The sequence below is a fragment of the Anopheles stephensi genome, chromosome X (assembly GCF_013141755.1).
Source record: "Anopheles stephensi strain Indian chromosome X, UCI_ANSTEP_V1.0, whole genome shotgun sequence".
NCBI classification, from domain to species: Eukaryota; Metazoa; Arthropoda; class Insecta; order Diptera; family Culicidae; genus Anopheles; species Anopheles stephensi.
In genome coordinates this window covers 16,192,854-16,210,154 of record NC_050201.1, presented here as the reverse complement: position 1 = coordinate 16,210,154, position 17,301 = coordinate 16,192,854, and the positions used below count along the sequence as shown (strand labels likewise).

General features: G+C 45.2%; 4 protein-coding genes across 12 annotated transcripts; 3 read left to right on the top strand and 1 right to left on the bottom strand.

The window, feature by feature from the left end:
* Window positions 1-49: 49 nt before the first annotated feature.
* On the bottom strand, window positions 50-3,645 carry LOC118511532 (vacuolar protein sorting-associated protein 16 homolog). The gene is made up of 8 exons (XM_036054725.1): window positions 3,488-3,645; window positions 3,212-3,407; window positions 2,871-3,138; window positions 1,977-2,799; window positions 1,760-1,908; window positions 1,563-1,687; window positions 730-1,481; window positions 50-640 (listed from the first exon to the last, which is right to left on the bottom strand). Exons 1-8 carry the CDS (start codon window positions 3,544-3,546, stop codon window positions 502-504), a joined length of 2,511 nt encoding a protein of 836 aa, XP_035910618.1. The 5' UTR covers window positions 3,547-3,645; the 3' UTR covers window positions 50-501.
* Window positions 3,646-3,710: 65 nt separating this feature from the next.
* Window positions 3,711-6,513, top strand: LOC118511841 (Werner Syndrome-like exonuclease). 3 transcript variants are annotated; one of them, XM_036055396.1, is made up of 4 exons: window positions 3,711-3,857; window positions 3,938-4,333; window positions 4,404-5,239; window positions 5,416-6,513. In XM_036055396.1, the coding sequence occupies exons 3-4, from the start codon at window positions 4,463-4,465 to the stop codon at window positions 5,605-5,607; spliced, it is 969 nt and encodes a 322-aa protein (XP_035911289.1). In that variant the 5' UTR covers window positions 3,711-3,857; window positions 3,938-4,333; window positions 4,404-4,462; the 3' UTR covers window positions 5,608-6,513. The 3 variants fall into 3 exon arrangements, with proteins under 3 accessions (XP_035911289.1, XP_035911281.1, XP_035911296.1); XM_036055388.1 differs by having other exon boundaries at window positions 3,918-4,333; XM_036055403.1 differs by lacking the exon at window positions 3,711-3,857 and having other exon boundaries at window positions 4,198-4,333; window positions 4,387-5,239.
* Window positions 3,720-6,513, top strand: LOC118511887 (putative lipoyltransferase 2, mitochondrial). 3 transcript variants are annotated; one of them, XM_036055534.1, is made up of 2 exons: window positions 3,720-3,857; window positions 5,416-6,513. In XM_036055534.1, exon 2 carries the CDS (start codon window positions 5,629-5,631, stop codon window positions 6,349-6,351), a length of 723 nt encoding a protein of 240 aa, XP_035911427.1. In that variant the 5' UTR covers window positions 3,720-3,857; window positions 5,416-5,628; the 3' UTR covers window positions 6,352-6,513. The 3 variants fall into 3 exon arrangements, with proteins under 3 accessions (XP_035911427.1, XP_035911419.1, XP_035911411.1); XM_036055526.1 differs by lacking the exon at window positions 3,720-3,857 and adding an exon at window positions 4,198-4,333; XM_036055518.1 differs by lacking the exon at window positions 3,720-3,857 and adding an exon at window positions 4,937-5,239.
* Window positions 6,514-6,843: 330 nt separating this feature from the next.
* Window positions 6,844-16,783, top strand: LOC118511449 (histone deacetylase 6). 5 transcript variants are annotated; one of them, XM_036054560.1, is made up of 10 exons: window positions 6,844-7,399; window positions 7,595-7,929; window positions 10,340-10,900; window positions 10,995-11,266; window positions 11,335-11,527; window positions 11,994-12,053; window positions 12,624-12,901; window positions 13,012-14,548; window positions 14,617-14,704; window positions 14,780-16,783. In XM_036054560.1, exons 2-10 carry the CDS (start codon window positions 7,927-7,929, stop codon window positions 15,118-15,120), a joined length of 3,333 nt encoding a protein of 1,110 aa, XP_035910453.1. In that variant the 5' UTR covers window positions 6,844-7,399; window positions 7,595-7,926; the 3' UTR covers window positions 15,121-16,783. The 5 variants fall into 5 exon arrangements, with proteins under 5 accessions (XP_035910453.1, XP_035910446.1, XP_035910462.1 ...); XM_036054553.1 differs by lacking the exon at window positions 11,994-12,053 and adding an exon at window positions 11,744-11,803; XM_036054569.1 differs by lacking the exons at window positions 6,844-7,399; window positions 7,595-7,929; window positions 11,994-12,053 and adding exons at window positions 9,999-10,172; window positions 11,744-11,803.
* The last annotated feature ends 518 nt before the right edge of the window (window positions 16,784-17,301 follow it).

Here is a 17,301-nt window from a genome sequence, read left to right as displayed (position 1 = left end):
AATCGCCCTTCTATTCGTTATTGATCGTTTCTCAACACAAGGTGGATAATTATGTTGCCAATTTGTATAGAAGTGTATTTTTTCCCTTTTGTTATATATAATACAATAATTGTGGTAATTTATAATTATCGAGATACGTCTCTGGTTATACAAAACATACTCGTTTAGGCGTATTCATCAATTTGTTATAGCAATTTAACACTTTATCGGTATTGCATATGTGTATGATCGGTATCTTTTACAATTCCACAGCTGATTGATCTTCACCTAACATTTCACTGTAAAGAGACGAATGTAGTTTTCAAACTCAACATCTCTCTGAGCTAATCAATCAATCAAGCTCACGTGCAAAGATGCAGCGTAGGGATGCACATATATAATTATCGACACGTGCTGTATTCGCTGTTCTACATCGCGATTGCGAGCATCAACTAGCACAAGCAATCGTTTATCACCCGGACACCATTATTAAAGCACACCTTTGCATGCTTTTTTCGTGAATCATTTCTTACTGGACAGTTGCCCAATCATATTTTCCACCGTTGACATTAGCGACGAATCATTGCAGTGATCGTGTATTTTTAACAAGCTATCGATGTCCTTCTGCATAAACGCAATCGTAGCTGCATCGGCATAGCAACTGCAAATAAAAGTTTAAGAGAAATAATACTGATCGATTTATTTCCTCTCCCGGTAGAGCACGGTCGATGGCCTCTCTTCTTCTCTTACCCTGCCCGCAGATACCACTTCAATTTGTTCTCTTCGCTGCACCGTGGTAAATATTTTTTCGCTTCCGCCACGTTCGCTTTCGACAGACACACCTCCACGAACGGTTCGTAACCGATGACGCTTTTCTTCGCTTTCGCAAACTTTTCCAGCTCATCCCACTGGTAGTTTTCCGCGTACGTTTGTATCCGCAGCCACCAGTACCGCCTGTCGGACATCTTGAACTCGCTCTTCAGCTTCTCGGCGTACCGCTGATCGCCGAGCTGCAGCAGCTTGCGCACCATCGCGTGCAATGCCAGTCCGAAGAAATCCTTCTGATACTTGTCCTGCAGCAGCTTTTGGTGGCGTATCAGCTTCTTCGTCTCGTCCGCCAGATCTGCCTCAATCGTTTTGCTCGCCTTCCGATAATTGCCACTAATGTCCGGTATCGAGGCGTCCAGATTGCCCAGCTGCAGAGCTTCCCGGAGCGCGAGCTCGGCCTGCGACAGGAAATCGTCCTCCTGCGAATGGATGTCCTTGAGCGTGGAAAGGCTGTTTAGCTGACAGTACTTCTTGTATAGATTCTGTGCCAACGGGTAGCGCCGGATCGTCATGTGAAACTTGGCGAGTGCGGTCGTATTTTTCATCTCTAGTATTGCCATATAAATGAGATCAATATCGCCGGACTGGGTGGCAGCGATGAGCGCTTTCTCGCTTGCACCGAGCTTCAGCAACAATGGCACCTGCAGTTTCTTTTTCGTCTCCAGCTCGAGCAGCTATAAAGACAGCAACAGAGAGCGAACGTAAGGATCGTTGCTGGATTACAGCTCAAAACCAAAGCAAAAAAAATCTCGTACCGTAATAGCGAGCTTGGTTTTTCCGATCTGCTGCGCTTTGTCGGCCACGTTTGCGTACGACATCGGTTCGTGGAGACCGGCGCTGGAGAATTTGGCCGCTATTTTGCGGGCGATCTCATCATCGTCTGCAACAGTAGAGAACTTATTGTGTTACGAAACCGTTACGCACACCTTTTTTATGAATTGAATTTACGCACTTTTATCGTGTATTATTTTTTGAAACGCCCAATGCTCCAGAATGCGGGTTTCCTGTAGCTTCAGATACTTTGCAATGTGGATGGATAAACCGTAATACTTGCGAAATACTAAACGATCCAAAATAACAACCGGCTGCAAATGGTTAAACCTCGAAGGAATAGAAGAGATGGGAACCGTTCATTCGTCTTTCTAAGCTCGATAAATACTACTACTTACTGCTGTATTGTGATCGGAATGCCAACGTTTCGGTCACGCAACACGTTCAACACTTTTAGCGTTTTGCACATCGTTATGTAATCGGAACAATTATATCCGATAATAAAGCTTTTCCCAAAATACGCCGCCCGGATGAGACTTTTCTGCGTGTTTGGATCGAACTCGTGGCCGGCCGCATCGATGCAGTCGGCCACCGCTGCCGGTAGCTTGTTCTGGATCAGGCACAGATACTCGTCCGACTGGTGGCTACGGTCCTGAAATTTGCGGTGTGCTTCGAACAGAAAGCTTGCCGGTTCGGAGATGTTGATGCCAAAGATTTTGCTCGTGCTCAACGGCACCTTCTGGACGAGCTCGTGATAGTAGTTCGTCAGCACCCGCACACAGTCCATCTCCGGGATGAGCGTCATCGGCGAGTCGTACGTGTAAACGCTTGATTCACCCGTCGCGCCAACGATTAGTATTAGGTTCATATAGCTTACGATGACAGCCTGTGATTCGTACTTGGTACTTCCACCATCAACACACCACACCAGCTGGTTCGCTTTTTCCTGCCGGCCGGTAACGAACTCGCAATACTTGTGCTTCAGATCCCACGAACCCATCCACAGGCAGCCGGTATTGGTGAGGAAGGCGACGTGCTCGTGATCGAACGAAACGGATAGCAAGCTTATCGAATGAAACTCGTTTCTCATCGTTAGTGTGTGGTTCGTGAACACGTTGTCCCCATGACGGACAAGCGTAATTTCGTTCCCAGTCGCTAGTAAACAGCTCGTCGTTCTGTCCTTACAAACCATTTCCCAGCACGAGAGATTGCTTGTTATATCTAGCAAACAAACAGTGATGAACAATTATGAGTTTAAATCTGTGAATTCTCCTTTACAAAAAAAGCTATACTTAGCAGCTCCGACAAGGGTCTCGATTTCGGGTCCTTTATATTGTTTAAGATGTAGATTTTAAACCCGGATGTCATGACAGCCACGCCCGTGCCGGACGCGGAAGTAAATATTTTCGCGTCCGCCACATCCGTAACGTCCTTTCCGACGCTGAACTTATGCACAAAGTTTCCAAACATGTCGTGTATGAAGATCGTACCATCGTCCTGCACACCGATCAACTCTTCCGAATCAGACCACCCGAGCGTGACCAGATTGCCGCAATCCCACTGCAAATACGTGGTATTGGTTTTGTGATCAAAATGGTCGGGCATTGCGGTGCGCAAACAGTTCTAACATTACATTGATTGACGATAGCAATTTGCCAACACAGTTGAACACTCTAATGATGGGTCTGGTGCTGGTACTGCCATCCAGTTTGATGAATAGTTTTGGATCCTTCACGATAGCGATCGGTCCGCCGTACGGCGCGGCATACACCACCATGTTATCCAGATTAATGCTCGCCGGCCATTCCATGTTGTAAAGTTCTACCTTTCTGAAGATGGTCATGAGCGTGCGGTAAATATTTTGCAACACAGCGTTTGCTCGATTGGAAGCAGAATGCAGATACTTTACCTGAAGGCATTTCCCTGTCCCAACGTGAACCAATCACCCGTATTGCAAAGAAGAGACATCTTACGATATAGTACTGTTCACACAATAAAAAAGCTGGTTTTCACTCAACTTTTACTTTCACAATAAAGCTGATAAAATGCCCCAAGCCTTATCAAATTGCGTAGAGCTGATTCATAACAACATCAAAACATATAAACACCCATTCCCAGCTGTCATCTGTCAAGCTGCTTGTTGTCAATACACATACGCAATGTTTTATGTTGTGTAAGTTCACTGCGTAATTTTGCTTTATTCGAGAAAACGGAGTACATAATACAGAACCAAAATTAATTAAACTCGAAATAGTTTGCAGAACTCGCCTTATGCAATGGTAAGAACATAGCATGTAGCTGTTTCGCACCTTCAACAATCCGCTTTGTTTACAAACTAGTGAATGTGGCCCGGTTACAGGGCCAGAACGTATTTGGGACTACACCCGCATGTGATGGAAAACAGTGTGGGCGGTTAATCTTTTTAACAATTCCCTGTGCAAAATGTAAATCCCGACACCCGTCCCGAGCCCGACACCAAAATAGTTCGGCGAGCTAAGCAGGTGGAAACACCATCAAACAACCGCGAGCGTTCAAAGAGCGTTACGAAGCGTTACTTTTCGATGTTTCATTGCGACCTGTTACGGTGTGTGTGGCTGCGGCCTCAATGCAGCCAACTGCCAACAATCAAACTGACAGCTTCCGGCAGCAACTGACAAACGGCTTCGTTGAATTTTGTTATCACTTTTTGTTTTGGGATTGTAAGCGTTTTTTTACAAACTGTTTAACTGGGACGCTTGATACAGAAGATAAGCAGGTAAGCGAAATCGCACTGATAGCTCTTTCCACAACGCGCTTATGTTAATGTAGGTGACTCGTTTTTGTAGTGTGGCCAAACGACGCCACTGGTAAACTACTAGAGTGAAAACAGTTTGGCTTTACAAAAATGTCGAAAAGGAAGTTGCCGCTTTGGGCATGCAGTGCCGTAAAACATGAACCAGCAGAGGATGGTGGCAGCACGGTAAAGCCAGACGCGCCAATCGTGGATATGAAACAAGGCGTCCCAACATCGGTAAAGAATGAAGATGCGCCGAAAAGACGCTTGCGAAGTAATTACGTTTTTCCAGCGGAGGAAACTAAAAAGCCCGATACGAAGGTTGAATATCTTCCTTTCATCGAGTACACGGGAGCGATCGAATATTACACGACCCTGCAGGATATGGCGTTCCGATGCGATCAGCTAATGCAGGAGATTACGCAGCAACTCCAGTCAACCGACCAAGACATCCCGATAGCATTCGATTTGGAGTGGCCTTTTAGCTTTAAGACTGGCCCAGGGCGTACGGCTTTAATGCAGCTTTGCGTTAAGACGGACTGTTGCTTACTGCTGCAAATTTCCTGCCTAAAGCGTCTGCCTGCCGCACTGACGCAGCTGCTCTACCATCCACGGGTGGTGTTGCACGGTGTCAATATTAAGAACGATTTTCGGAAACTGGCGCGCGACTTTCCGGAGGTGGACGCTGATCGCTTAATAGCGCGGTGCGTTGAACTGGGCCAGTGGTACAATCGTTTGAACGGTTCCACCGGGCTGTGGAGTTTAGCCCGGCTGGTGGAGCAGTTACTGAGGCTACGCATGAACAAGAGCAAACAGGTGCGGATGAGCAAATGGGACGTATTGCCACTGTCCGAAGACCAGAAGCTGTACGCAGCCATCGATGTTTATGTACGTGTTTGTATTTTCTTTTTGTAAATTAATATTATTATTAGGCCGTTGATCGTCACATCCCACTGTGGCGCCGATTACGCCAGCCAATCGTAATGTCAGATATGACGCAATCAAGTGCCTGGTAGACTAATGTTATCTCCTTTGTTTTGATTCTCTCTCCCTGCCGATTGCAGATAGGTCAGAAGCTGTACCTCAATCTTGCGGAAAAACAACGCCAACAGGAGAATGTTAATAACTGTGTACCAGAAGCAAACATCGACACTAAAATTTGTTTGAAAGTTGAAGGTCCAGAGACAGCAGACGCCGTGGGGTTACCATTGACTAACAGTAACCACAACCCCAAACAACCTGTTATTGGTCTGTAGTGTAACACAGCCAATCCCATCATGTCTCGTCTGGTACATGTCCTGCGGGCCGGAAGACTTCCCTACCAACAGGCACTAAAGCTTCAGCAAACAATTGCGAACCGGTTACTGCAGCAGGCGAAACATCCGCAAGATAGCGTCGCACCAACATCACCTTACTGCAATGTGCTCATTCTAACCGAACACGAACCGGTCTACACCATTGGCATTCGTACGAAAGGCTACGACGAAACGGAGGAACATCGATTACGTGCACTCGGGGCCGATTTTGTCCGCACCAACCGGGGCGGATTGATAACGTTTCACGGACCGGGACAGCTGGTAGCATATCCCATACTCGACTTAAAACGCTTTCAACCAAGCGTTCGCTGGTACGTGTGTCATCTCGAGCGAACTGTTATAGAACTGTGTAGGCGGTACGGTTTGCGGGCTCAAACGACCGCTGACACGGGCGTGTGGATCGAGGACCGGAAGATCTGTGCGATGGGAATCCACGCAAGCCGGTACGTAACGACGCACGGGTTAGCGCTCAACTGTGACATCGATCTGGGTTGGTTCCGGCACATTGTACCGTGCGGGTTGGTTGGGAAATCGGTTACATCACTAGCGCAGGAACTGAACCGACCGGAGCTGGGTGTTGCGTCTGTTACGGAAGAATTTCTTGACTGCTTTCGGCACACGCTCGAATGCGATTTGCTACCGTTGGGCGGCGAGAGCCAAAAGGAGCTGATGGATGGCATTTAAGGTAGATGTTAAGCAACTATTATTGACTCAGGAATTGTTTGTTTTCTAAGCCTGCTAATAATTACTGTAAGACAATGCTTGTGACGTTTGTGTTTGTAATAATAATATATTTTAAAGCTATTTGCAAAGGACTGGTAAAACCAACAGTACGTTAATAAGAAAGTGGGACGGAATTTAATTTATCTCAATCTTCCACGGAAAGGATGACGAACCAATCATCTCGCAAACATTTCTTCCTGAGTTGTAAAATTTCGTTACAACAAATGTAAACAGTCGGAATTTGCACATCAAATTTGACAGCTCGAATATGCAATTTGCAAATAGAACTCGATTTATCCTCTTTGAAATTATTTGTTACTTTTATACCGATATAGAGAAAACTACGTGTAGGCAATCGGGGATAACGTATTTGTAAATCTGAAAAATAGATTTATACTGTACTTATTTGATGAATACCAGTGCAAAAGTTGGATATTGACAAGCATTTATCCAATATGGCCACTAACGAAATTAGCTTTTTCGAGCAAATGCAATTCGAGCACCCACGCTGCTCGACTATCGTCAGTTCGAGCTAGCTCAATTGTTTATATCCCCGTTCGCGTGTATCTTCCTTCTGCGGTCGGGCGTTATTACACCTGGAGACGGGTTTGCACGCTGTTCTGGCTTTAGCTGAGAAGTTCTCGGGCATAAATTCAAAGTATAGAATGAACTTTTGATGTAAACTTTCCATCCAAACATCGAAAACCCCTCCACAACAGAACCGCTCGGCTTATTTACAACACAGTGGTTCTAAGCGCGAGTGTGTGTGTCCTAAGTTAAGAACGGTGGTGTTTTGTAAATTGGTTGAACTAAACCTAGTTAGTCGTATTGTGAAGAGTCTAGTGGCGTTAGCTCAGCAAGGACTAAAACATCCTCCCGGGAACTAGAAACACTGTAAGTTTCTAAGCGCGTAGCTTCCCGATTTGCTTGCATGATGCCAAGAAACCCGAACAGCTGCTGCTGCTGCCGCTTCTTGAGCGCCGTATTTGCTTCTTGAGCGAACCTGCAGGTAAGTGGGTTACGCTTCGGGGTTTTTGCGTGGGTTGCGGCAGTGTCTGCTGCGACATATTTAGCAATGCGTGTTTCGGATCAGCTATACGCAACCCACCAGGCGCGGACAAAGCGCCCGAAGCTTACATAAAAGGAAACGATGAAGTAATCGCTCGCCACGATGCCGTGGGGTTTTGTTTTCGCTTTGTTCTAGGGTCCATCGCAGGCCTAAAGCAGAGAGACGGAAGTATAGTACCAGAAGTATCCAATCCGTGACGATTGTCGAGAGCCGACCGGTCACAGGAAGCTGTGTTATCCTAAGGTTAAGACAGTGAATTCGTAGTAAAACATTGACTCGTCTGCTACCCATCGCTAACAAGGGCATTCGTTGTAAAGTATTGTGTATCAATCAACCAAAAGACAACCACTTAAACGTTTAAAAAAACGAAACGAATTGGGAAAGAGAAATTGTACTGAAATTATTCAGCCATCCACCACTATCTTCAGCACAGCAATCAACTTGTGAAGCGATCCCGATACAGAAAAATGGTAAGTAAAGAAATCGTTTTAAGATACGACACACACCTCTTTAACGGTTTGTGACCATATTTGGCGGACTGATAGCTATATGTTTTACTCCTCATTTCATTGGTAATACCTTTCGCTTGTGCTTTTTTATTTGGTACACCTACAAAACCACTGCAGTGTGGCCCCTTTGGTTTTTTTGCTCCAACAATCAATAGAAACCTTACTTACACGTTAATGATCAGAATACATGAATAAATATCGAACCGTAATCACAGTTTTGACAATTGGCCTTGGGTATGTGAAGTAGGGCAATTACGGTTGCGTTTAAGCTTGCTCCACTTACGTAGAAGGTTCAGCACAACATGGCATTACACATTCTCCCGCCAGAATTTTCTATCGCAGTGTAATAAAATATCGTCCGCAAGCAGCCCATCCATAAAGATTATGTGCTGTCCTTCACAAGGGTAGTTTATTTTTCTGTTCCATGCCGTGCAGTGGTACTGCATCGACATTGTAGCATCTCTTTTTTAAAGAATGCGAAGCAGCTGCTGGTATTAAGATATAGCATATTATTTTTGTATTGTTCTTTTATTAACTTCCTATTTGGATGGAAGGAGTTGTACGACGGCAGGGACATTAGAGGCGCTTGTCTTCAAACGATGAGATCGGGTATCGGGTCCCATTTGGACCACCTTTCCGTACACAGTACCTACTATTCTGCTATGGGTACGCTAAAGTTAAGGAAGCTAAAATGTGTGTAAAGTCAAAGAAGAAAAAGAAAAAAATATTGCAAAACATTTTTTAATTTCAATAACTTTTGAACAAATGTGCTATTACAACAGAGTAAGACATTTTCGTGTTAAAGTCTAACATTGACGGAGAAAATGCAAAATCTACTGACAGAGGAATCTTCGGTTTATCCTCTTATTGTTTTTTTTTTCGTAATTTTAAGGAGTTTTAGTTTAGTCTCGTCTTAAGCAATACGGCCAGGCCATCCTTTATGAAGCAAAGAACACACACACACTCACACCCTGCATGTAAAAGGGATCAGCCTAACCAATGGCTTCCCATCCTAACTGGATTTTTCACTCTCGAGTGGTGGTAAGCGTTAAACAGCGCATCGGATGCTAGGACGTGGGGATGAAGGAGTAGCAGACAGAGCGAGGATAACCGTTGGTGTGGCCGCAAACTGCGATTTTCGATGATATATCCATATTAATATCCCATTTAAGTGGGCTGCAGCCGTGCAGAACGTAAAAAAATCTCCTTCGGCGAATAAAATTCAACTAAGTATGCTATCACAGCCACAGAAAGCCTGAAATGGCCAAGGAAGAAACCTTTCGAGGTTGTAGTGCCACCGAAGACGAAGAAGTATACCATTGTAGTAGTATTTTTTTATCTGTGTCTCCTTGGAAACGTTAGTCCAGTTAACGAGCATTGATCTCTAGATGGGCTGTGCTCTCAGTTATCGAGCAATGCCTTTCGAGCATTGCATTGCGATACAAAATTGTGATAAGTTTTATGTTTAGAATTTTTGCTTTTCTTATGTCTTTTCATAAAAACAGTATGCTTTGAGAGTCAAAGCATTGAAATTATAAAAAAAAATGATTATATACACTTAATTGTATATGACGCCTCTTATTAGGACATTGCGGCAATAATTAAAATTACAAAACGAAAAATTGCTTTCAAAAATTCTTCAAAATTGCTTACCAATCATCAGATATAATTTTGAACCTTTATGTTATAAAACAATTATTCGAAATTTCGCTATTGCAAGCAAATCTTGTAAAATCTTAAAGCGAAAGTAAAAATCTTAAAGTTATCCCAAATATACACTTACAATTAAATTGGCGTTTAAAAATAGCATAAAAAACTCAAATTGTTCAGAATGCACGTAGCTCCATAAAGATAATCGGCCAAGCACAATTTTTTCCTGCATTCTTTGAATAATAGCCATGCACCGAAAAGTCTCCTCTCCCAGGTGGCTAAATGTTAAATAAGAAACATACGCTCTAAAATAGCAAAACATGTTTGCAGAGTTGAAAAACACTGGATTAAATTGATTGAACCGGGACGCATCAGCAGGGCGCACTGTCAGAAATAGAGGACGGAAGAACGAGCATACAGGCAGTGAGACGGAATACACCGAGTGTCTTATCAGAGGATTGCCGAAATTAAAAGCACTACGTAGCGGTGGGAATAAAATCAATACGCTTTAATAGGTCGCCGAGAAACCATCAAAATAAACAGTGTTTTCCTAGGTGCGTGCGAATAAGGTGCAATCACGGGGTGTCTTGTTTACGTTGAGGAAAAATATTGCTTTTGTCCGTAGTTCAAAAGCGTGTGTTTGTTTTTCGTTTCGTTTTTCTTGATTATCGTTAGAGCTGTGATACTGTATAGTAATATTATCATAATGCTTTCTTTGCAGAACCCCAACGTGGTAACACGCAGCAGCGCCAAGCAGTCGAAGATACGGACCCGTGCCCAGCAGGCAGCGATCGAAGCGGAAAAGGAGGAACGAAGGGTAAAGTTTTACGGTGGCCAACGGACGTCCGGCAAAGGCAGTATAGCGGAAGCGAAAAAGCAAGGCAAACTAAGAATGTCAGCCAACGGCACCGACGAACGGCGCAGTTCCGACTTTAGCGATGTACAGCTGAAGGACATCTTTCACAACGCGCAAAGTGTGAGCAGTGTCGAGCGCGGTTCTACCGGCATCCTGTACGACGATCGTTTCGCGCTGCACCGCTGCCTCTGGGACAGCAACTATCCGGAATGTCCCGAACGCTATCTGCGCGTAATGGAGCGCGTTGCAATGGGGAAATTGGTGGAGCGATGCAAGTTCATTGCACCGCGGGAAGCCACCAAGGCGGAGATCCTGACGAAACACACCGCAGAGCAGATTGCGATACTGGAGAAAACGCACGGTTCGCAGGACGAGACGGAGCTGGAACGGTTAAGCTCGAAGTATGATGCTATCTTTATCCATCCGGTAAGGGGTTTGTTCCTCGCCTTAGAGCCCTTGGCAGAATGGCGTAAAAATGGGTGAATAATTTGTGTTTTTCCTTTCCGCGCACTACGCACAGACATCGTACGAGACAAGTTTGCTAGCGGTTGGTAGCACGATAAAACTCGTCGAGAGCGTGTGGAACGGTACGGTGCAGAATGGAATGGCGATCCTGCGACCGCCGGGCCATCACGCAATGACGGCAGAGTACAACGGGTACTGCTTCTTCAATAACGTCGCTATCGCAGCTCAGCACGCACTGGACCATCTCGGCACGCGCAGGATACTGATCGTCGACTGGGACGTGCACCATGGTCAGGGAACGCAACGGATGTTTTACTCAGATCCGAGGTTAGTTCACGATCTGTTTGTCTTTTTTTTTACTCGAAAGCAATTTTTAACGGTGCTTTAATTTACAGAGTGCTTTACTTCTCCATCCATCGGTACGAGCATGGTACGTTTTGGCCTAATTTACGCGAATCCGATTTTGACTATATCGGAGAAGGTAATGGTGAGGGATACAATTTTAACGTACCGCTTAACAAGACCGGCATGACGAATGGTGATTACCTTGCCATCTGGCAGCAGATTCTACTACCGGTAGCCGCAGAGGTACGAATACCGTCCCACAGGAACACGACGCTCAGTGCAAACAAAACTTTCTGGAATCTCTTACAGCATTACGGTGCAGAATTTTAACATTATCTCTCAAGAGCCTTGGTGGGGGCCACAATCAGAGCAGTCCTTTCCCGGCTGTACTATCAATTTTCGTTCATTTCCATTTTGATCATAAGAATCTTTCTCTTTTTCTTGCGTCATTACTTTCAGTTCCAACCGGAGCTGATAATAGTATCAGCCGGCTACGACGCTGCTTACGGATGTCCAGAGGTGTGTTTGCCGTTGTTTTGACCCGTTAACTAATCCGTATCTCTTTTCCGTTTCTTTCTTTTCTTTTTTCCCGCCTTTTTTCCAACCATTTCCCGCTGTCCCGCGTGTGACTCCATGTTTGTGTGCGCGTGCCCTTTTTTTGTTTGTTTGTTTCCGTATTATTTTCTTTCACATTTTATACGCTCGGCAGTTCAATCCTGAACTGGTTATCGTGTCGGCTGGTTATGATTCGGCGCTGGGCGATGAGAAGGTAGCGCTTATCAGGCCTTTTTTGTGCGGGATTTCGTATCTTTCAACAATAACATGACTTCGTTTCGCCATCACCATCCATGGCTGACACGATAACAATTGACTACCATCATTGCTTGTTGAACTCTTTTTTCATTCATTCATTTCATGAATTCATTCTAACAGTCCATGATTACATCGTATTACACTAATAAACATTTCAAAAGTTCCTAAGTGGCAGTCTGGTACCGGTGCCAGGTTTTCACGCGACAGAACAGGTGTATAAAGTGCCATCCGGACTTTATTCTGTCGTCTATGTACGACATTGTTTTTCTCGCTACGTATGAACAAAGAAGTAGCGAAGAAAGCCAAAGAAATCAGGACACGATCTCCTGGAGTTATGTGTATGCTAAAAAAGAAAATGTAAAAAATTTTATGCTTAAGTAATAACGCCGCGCATAACTTAACAAAAGCATGGAATTACTAACTACAATCATTGTTTCTTTAATCCTTTCATGAAACCCTGTACGTCTCCTTCCAGATTTTTTATTTGTCATTTTTTAACATAACGTAACTGTTTTTTTTTTTATAGGGTTGTATGGAAATAACGCCAGCCTTCTACTCACACCTGCTTAGTCCCCTGCTCGCACTGGCTCAGGGACGTGTGGCGGTCGTGATGGAGGGTGGCTACTGTCTCGAATCACTGGCCGAAGGATGCACGCTCACGCTCAGGACATTGCTGGGCGATCCGTGCCCGAGGCTGGCAGAGAAGCTACAACCACCATCGGAAAGTATGCAAACATCGATCCTCAACTGTATCCACAGCCACCGGAAGTACTGGAAGTGTCTTCAGTTTTATGAACTTTATGAGTAAGTAATTTCGAACAAAAGTATGAACAAATTGGATGCATCGTCCACTGTTGGACTTGCGGTTGTTATTTGTTTTCCTTCTAATCAATTTATCTGCCTACTGTTTACAGCCTGGAGGATTATAATAACACTAATCCGCAGGATGATTTCCACAAGGTGATCAAATGCTACATTCCACCGGAACCGCCTGCACAGCCGGGATACTACGAAACGCGCAACTGCTATCCGGTGCAGTCGGATGAGGAACGCACCAAGATCCAGGAACGTCTGACATGGTTACGCTTCAACACGGATCTCACCGTACCGCCGAGTCGTGTTTGCTTCGTGTACGACGAGCTAATGCTGGAACATCGGAACAGCCAGGAAAAGTGGCACCCGGAGCAACCGGAGCGCATTGCAAAGATAATGCAGCGACTGTCCATCGATTACCAGCTCGTGAAGCGCATGCAACGGATAGCGGGCCGGTTGGCTACGACTGAGGAACTTTGTCTGGTGCACGAATCGAAACATGTGCAGCTAATCGAAACGCTATTCGACCTGGATACGATGAAGCAAATGGCCGTCAAGTACAATTCGATCTACTTCCATCCCAGTACAAACGATAGTGCCCGAATGGCGGCCGGGTCTGTGTTGGAGGTGCTGTCAGAAGTGTTGAGTGGCCGGGTACGGTCCGGGGTGTGCATTGTACGGCCACCCGGACATCACGCTGAATCGGACACACCGCACGGGTTTTGCATTTTCAACAACATTGCGGTGGCGGCCCGGGCCGCGGTGGAATATTACGGTTTGCGCCGGGTGCTGATTGTAGATTGGGATGTGCACCATGGGAACGGGACGCAGCACATCTTCGAGCAGGATCCACGCGTGTTGTATATTTCTGTGCACCGGTACGACAATGGTTCGTTCTTTCCGAACAGTACGGACGCGAACTATACCGTGGTGGGTAGTGGACAGGGCGAGGGATTTAACGTTAACATTCCCTGGAACCGCAAGGGCATGGGTGATGCGGAGTATGTGGCAGCGTTCCAGTCGGTTATTTTACCGATTGCTTACGAGTTCGATCCGGAGCTGGTGCTCGTCTCGGCCGGTTTTGATGCGGCTATCGGCGATCCGCTTGGCGGGTGTCGCGTTACACCGGAAGCGTACGGACACTTTACGCACTGGTTGTCGGCGCTTGCTGGCGGCCGGATAATGGTGTGCCTGGAGGGCGGCTACAACGTTAACTCGATCTCGCACGCGATGGCCATGTGCACCAAGGCACTGTTGGGGGATCCGTTGCCGATGCTTCTTCCACCGGTCAGCACGCGCACTGCCGCGACCACCACCAGTTCAACCAGTGTATCCTGTGCAGAGACACTGCGGAATGTGCTGGCGGTGCAGCAGAAGTACTGGCGATCGTTGCGTTTCAACAAAAAACTACCAAGCTGTCAATCACTGACGGACGGTACGCTGATCGACGCACTCGATGCTATGAGCTTGAACGATCCGGACTCTTCCAAACAAACACCACAAACCACCTCATCGCCATCGTCCACGTCCGGTTCGGTTGGGGCAGGTTCCGATGAACCATGCGCCTCATCATCTGCTGCCGCCACGAGTCAAAAGCGTGCAACAACGCTGACTGAATATTTGGAAGCTAATCTAGAGGTAAGCGATCGCGTGAGACAGTGCTTAATATCATTGATTTAACTCTCGTCCATCACCATAACTCGTAGGCATTGCAAAACGAAGAAATGTTTGCTGTTATACCACTGAAAAACTGTCCACATCTGAAGTTACTGCGCCCGGAAACGTGCCCCGCTTGTAAGTGATGTTTGCTTTTATCCTGTTTTAAGGGTTGTTTCACTCCCATTCGTCCTTTCTGTCTCTCTTCTTCAGCCATCAACACACAAACACCTTGCAGCGACTGTGGTGCAGAGGTGGAAAATTGGATCTGTTTGCTGTGCTTTGGCGTGTACTGTGGCCGCTACGTCCAGGAGCATATGCTACGGCACGGTACGGAAACGGTGGACCACCCGCTAGCCCTCAGCTTTACCGATCTATCCGTGTGGTGTTACGGGTGCGATGCGTACATCGATCATCCAGCACTGCACCACTATAAGAATTTGGTGCATCTGGACAAGTTCCAGGAACCGCTCGTCTGGTCGTACGGTAGTGATCTGGTGCTGGATGTGGTCAATGCTGGTGCCAGCAGCAGCAGCAAGCAGAAGGGTGACTGATATTGGCCGGATATCTCGAAAATTATCTTTCGAGTTCTCGTCCTGTTCCTGCTAAAACATATGCTCGTCGGTTATTTCAAGTAGCATGCTGCGTAAAGCGGTGTGCTACCCTACCAACCGGAAGCCAGCTGTTGGCAGTGTAAGGCTTTTATGTTCATCGTAACACAATTTTACACTTAATGATGTTACTATCTAATGCGCTTTTCCAATTGTCTAACCTATAATTGTGTGTGTTGTGTACCAAAATGGCCCAAAAACTATGTTTAAAGAAGGAGAAGTAACGAGAGTAACTATTTATCTATCTATAATCAAGACAAATAGGAGGAGAGAATTAATAGGCAATTCCTTAGGATATACTTTTAATAATTTCTTATGACGATATTTCAAAAGGGATTGATTGTTGAACCTTTTTAATTTTCCGCTGGGTTGTAGAACAAAAATAAGACAACCTTTTTTTTTATTTACGCTAACAAGCAATTAACCCATCGGTCCTATATGCGTCCTGCATGTTTGCTTGTTTGTATTGTATAATATTGCGCTATGTTTCTGCGAAAAGTAGATCAGGGATAAGCATAACCACCACATACTATAAGTCAAATGTACAAGAGGTACCGGTATCGTGATGGAGATTTTGAAAGCAAAATGCTGTTATGCTGTTAGGCTGGTTGTACAAAACAAAATCACATATTGGCGGGTGGTCACTTTACTTACAATTCAAATCTTAATGTGTGCTGTTCTAAATTACAACACCACTTTTCCACTCGCTCGCTAAAGATGGAAAACAGCTGCCAATAATTGGCCATCAAAGTTGATGAAGCTGTGCAACGTTTGTTAGATATATAGCTGTAGAACACGTATCGTAAAGAAGAAACGATTTAGTTGTCTAGGTTTTCTTCGGTTGGAATGTATGTTGCGTTTTTGTACCATTCGTGCCTCATAAGACAGCACATCAAGTTTTCATTTCACATCTTTCCATAATGATAGATTTCATGCGTAAAAAATCGATGCTTGTACCGAGCTGAATGAGGTTAACACGCTGCGGTATGAAAGGTACACGGTCTAGTCGAACTTTCAACTTACACCGTTTTACATACCCTGCCACGGTTAATTTTAGAACAATAACCTATATTACTCAGTCAAATGTGAATCAACGCGGTGAGCGAACAAACAAACGTGGCATTGTTAGAGCGGCCCGGTCCGAGGTTCAAATCCCATCGGAGCCGTTCTCCCCATAGTGAGGACTGACTATCCAACTACGTGGTATCAGCAAGTCTAGTAAGCCAGAAATGGCAGGCATGACCTAAGAGGTCGTTAGGTCAAAGAAGAAAAAGATTACTTGAGCAAGTTGTAGGGAACAATAGGAAAACCAATGTAACGGATAGGAGTACTAGTTATCTTTTGGGCCATTCCAGTGTACTAGAATTTAGATGATGGATGTGTATAATTATTTGATTCGTTTGACTGCGTTTTTGTTTTGATTTGTTAAAATTCATGTTAAAACTATACGGTCGTGTGTGGTGCGGTAGGTTTCACGATGTTACTATATTTCGTAGAGATTGGGAGTAGAGGAAAAGAGGGCACGACAGCAGCAGCAGCAGTGGAAAGGGTTAAAACAATGTATGTTGGTTCTATAAAATATTAACACAACAGTAACTAAGTAAAAGCTGTAATCCGCATTAGTATAATATCATCCGAAATGTTTTGTTTAGTTAGTGCGGTCTTGAGAAGTCCGACCACTCCCAGTGCAGAGCAACCTATTACCTCTTGGTGCCTTCCTCCTGGAGCCTGGGGCCAAAGGGGCTTTACCATCTCTCAGTTGCATAGATATCCCTATAGTAATGATCACTTTGTTCTTCAGATTCCAGAACATTCCAGCATTGCACTACAAGTGTCAGGTGTATTGCACCTGCCTTGGTAGTCTAGATATATGTAATATCTGATGCTCCACTATGAAGAACCTCCACCTCCAACTTGCTGATGTAGACACAAAGAGTAGAACTGTTGTGAAAGCGCCCAGGGAAGGAAATTGACGATTTGCGGTCTGTTCAAAGGGGTGAATTGATTCGCTAGACCATTTTTTTCTTCCCGTCCATCTCTAGCCCCAGACAAAAGGAAGCGTTCAATTCATTCTAGATCTTTCTGTAGACACCTCTCTGCAGCGAAGATAAAGGCTATGTTTTG

Coding starts and splice junctions, on each gene's coding strand:
- LOC118511532 (XM_036054725.1), bottom strand. CDS start 3,546: ATGTCTCTTCTTTGCAATACGGGTGATTGGTTCACGTTGGGACAGGGA. Junction 1,909..1,976: donor ATTCCGATCACAATACAGCA/GTAAGTAGTAGT, acceptor TATTCCTTCGAG/GTTTAACCATTTGCAGCCGG. Junction 1,688..1,759: donor AAAAATAATACACGATAAAA/GTGCGTAAATTC, acceptor CTACTGTTGCAG/ACGATGATGAGATCGCCCGC.
- LOC118511449 (XM_036054560.1), top strand. Junction 11,267..11,334: donor ATGTTTTACTCAGATCCGAG/GTTAGTTCACGA, acceptor TTTAATTTACAG/AGTGCTTTACTTCTCCATCC. Junction 12,054..12,623: donor CGGCGCTGGGCGATGAGAAG/GTAGCGCTTATC, acceptor TTTTTTTTATAG/GGTTGTATGGAAATAACGCC.
- LOC118511841 (XM_036055396.1), top strand. CDS start 4,463: ATGTCGAAAAGGAAGTTGCCGCTTTGGGCATGCAGTGCCGTAAAACAT. Junction 5,240..5,415: donor ACGCAGCCATCGATGTTTAT/GTACGTGTTTGT, acceptor TGCCGATTGCAG/ATAGGTCAGAAGCTGTACCT.
- LOC118511887 (XM_036055534.1), top strand. CDS start 5,629: ATGTCTCGTCTGGTACATGTCCTGCGGGCCGGAAGACTTCCCTACCAA.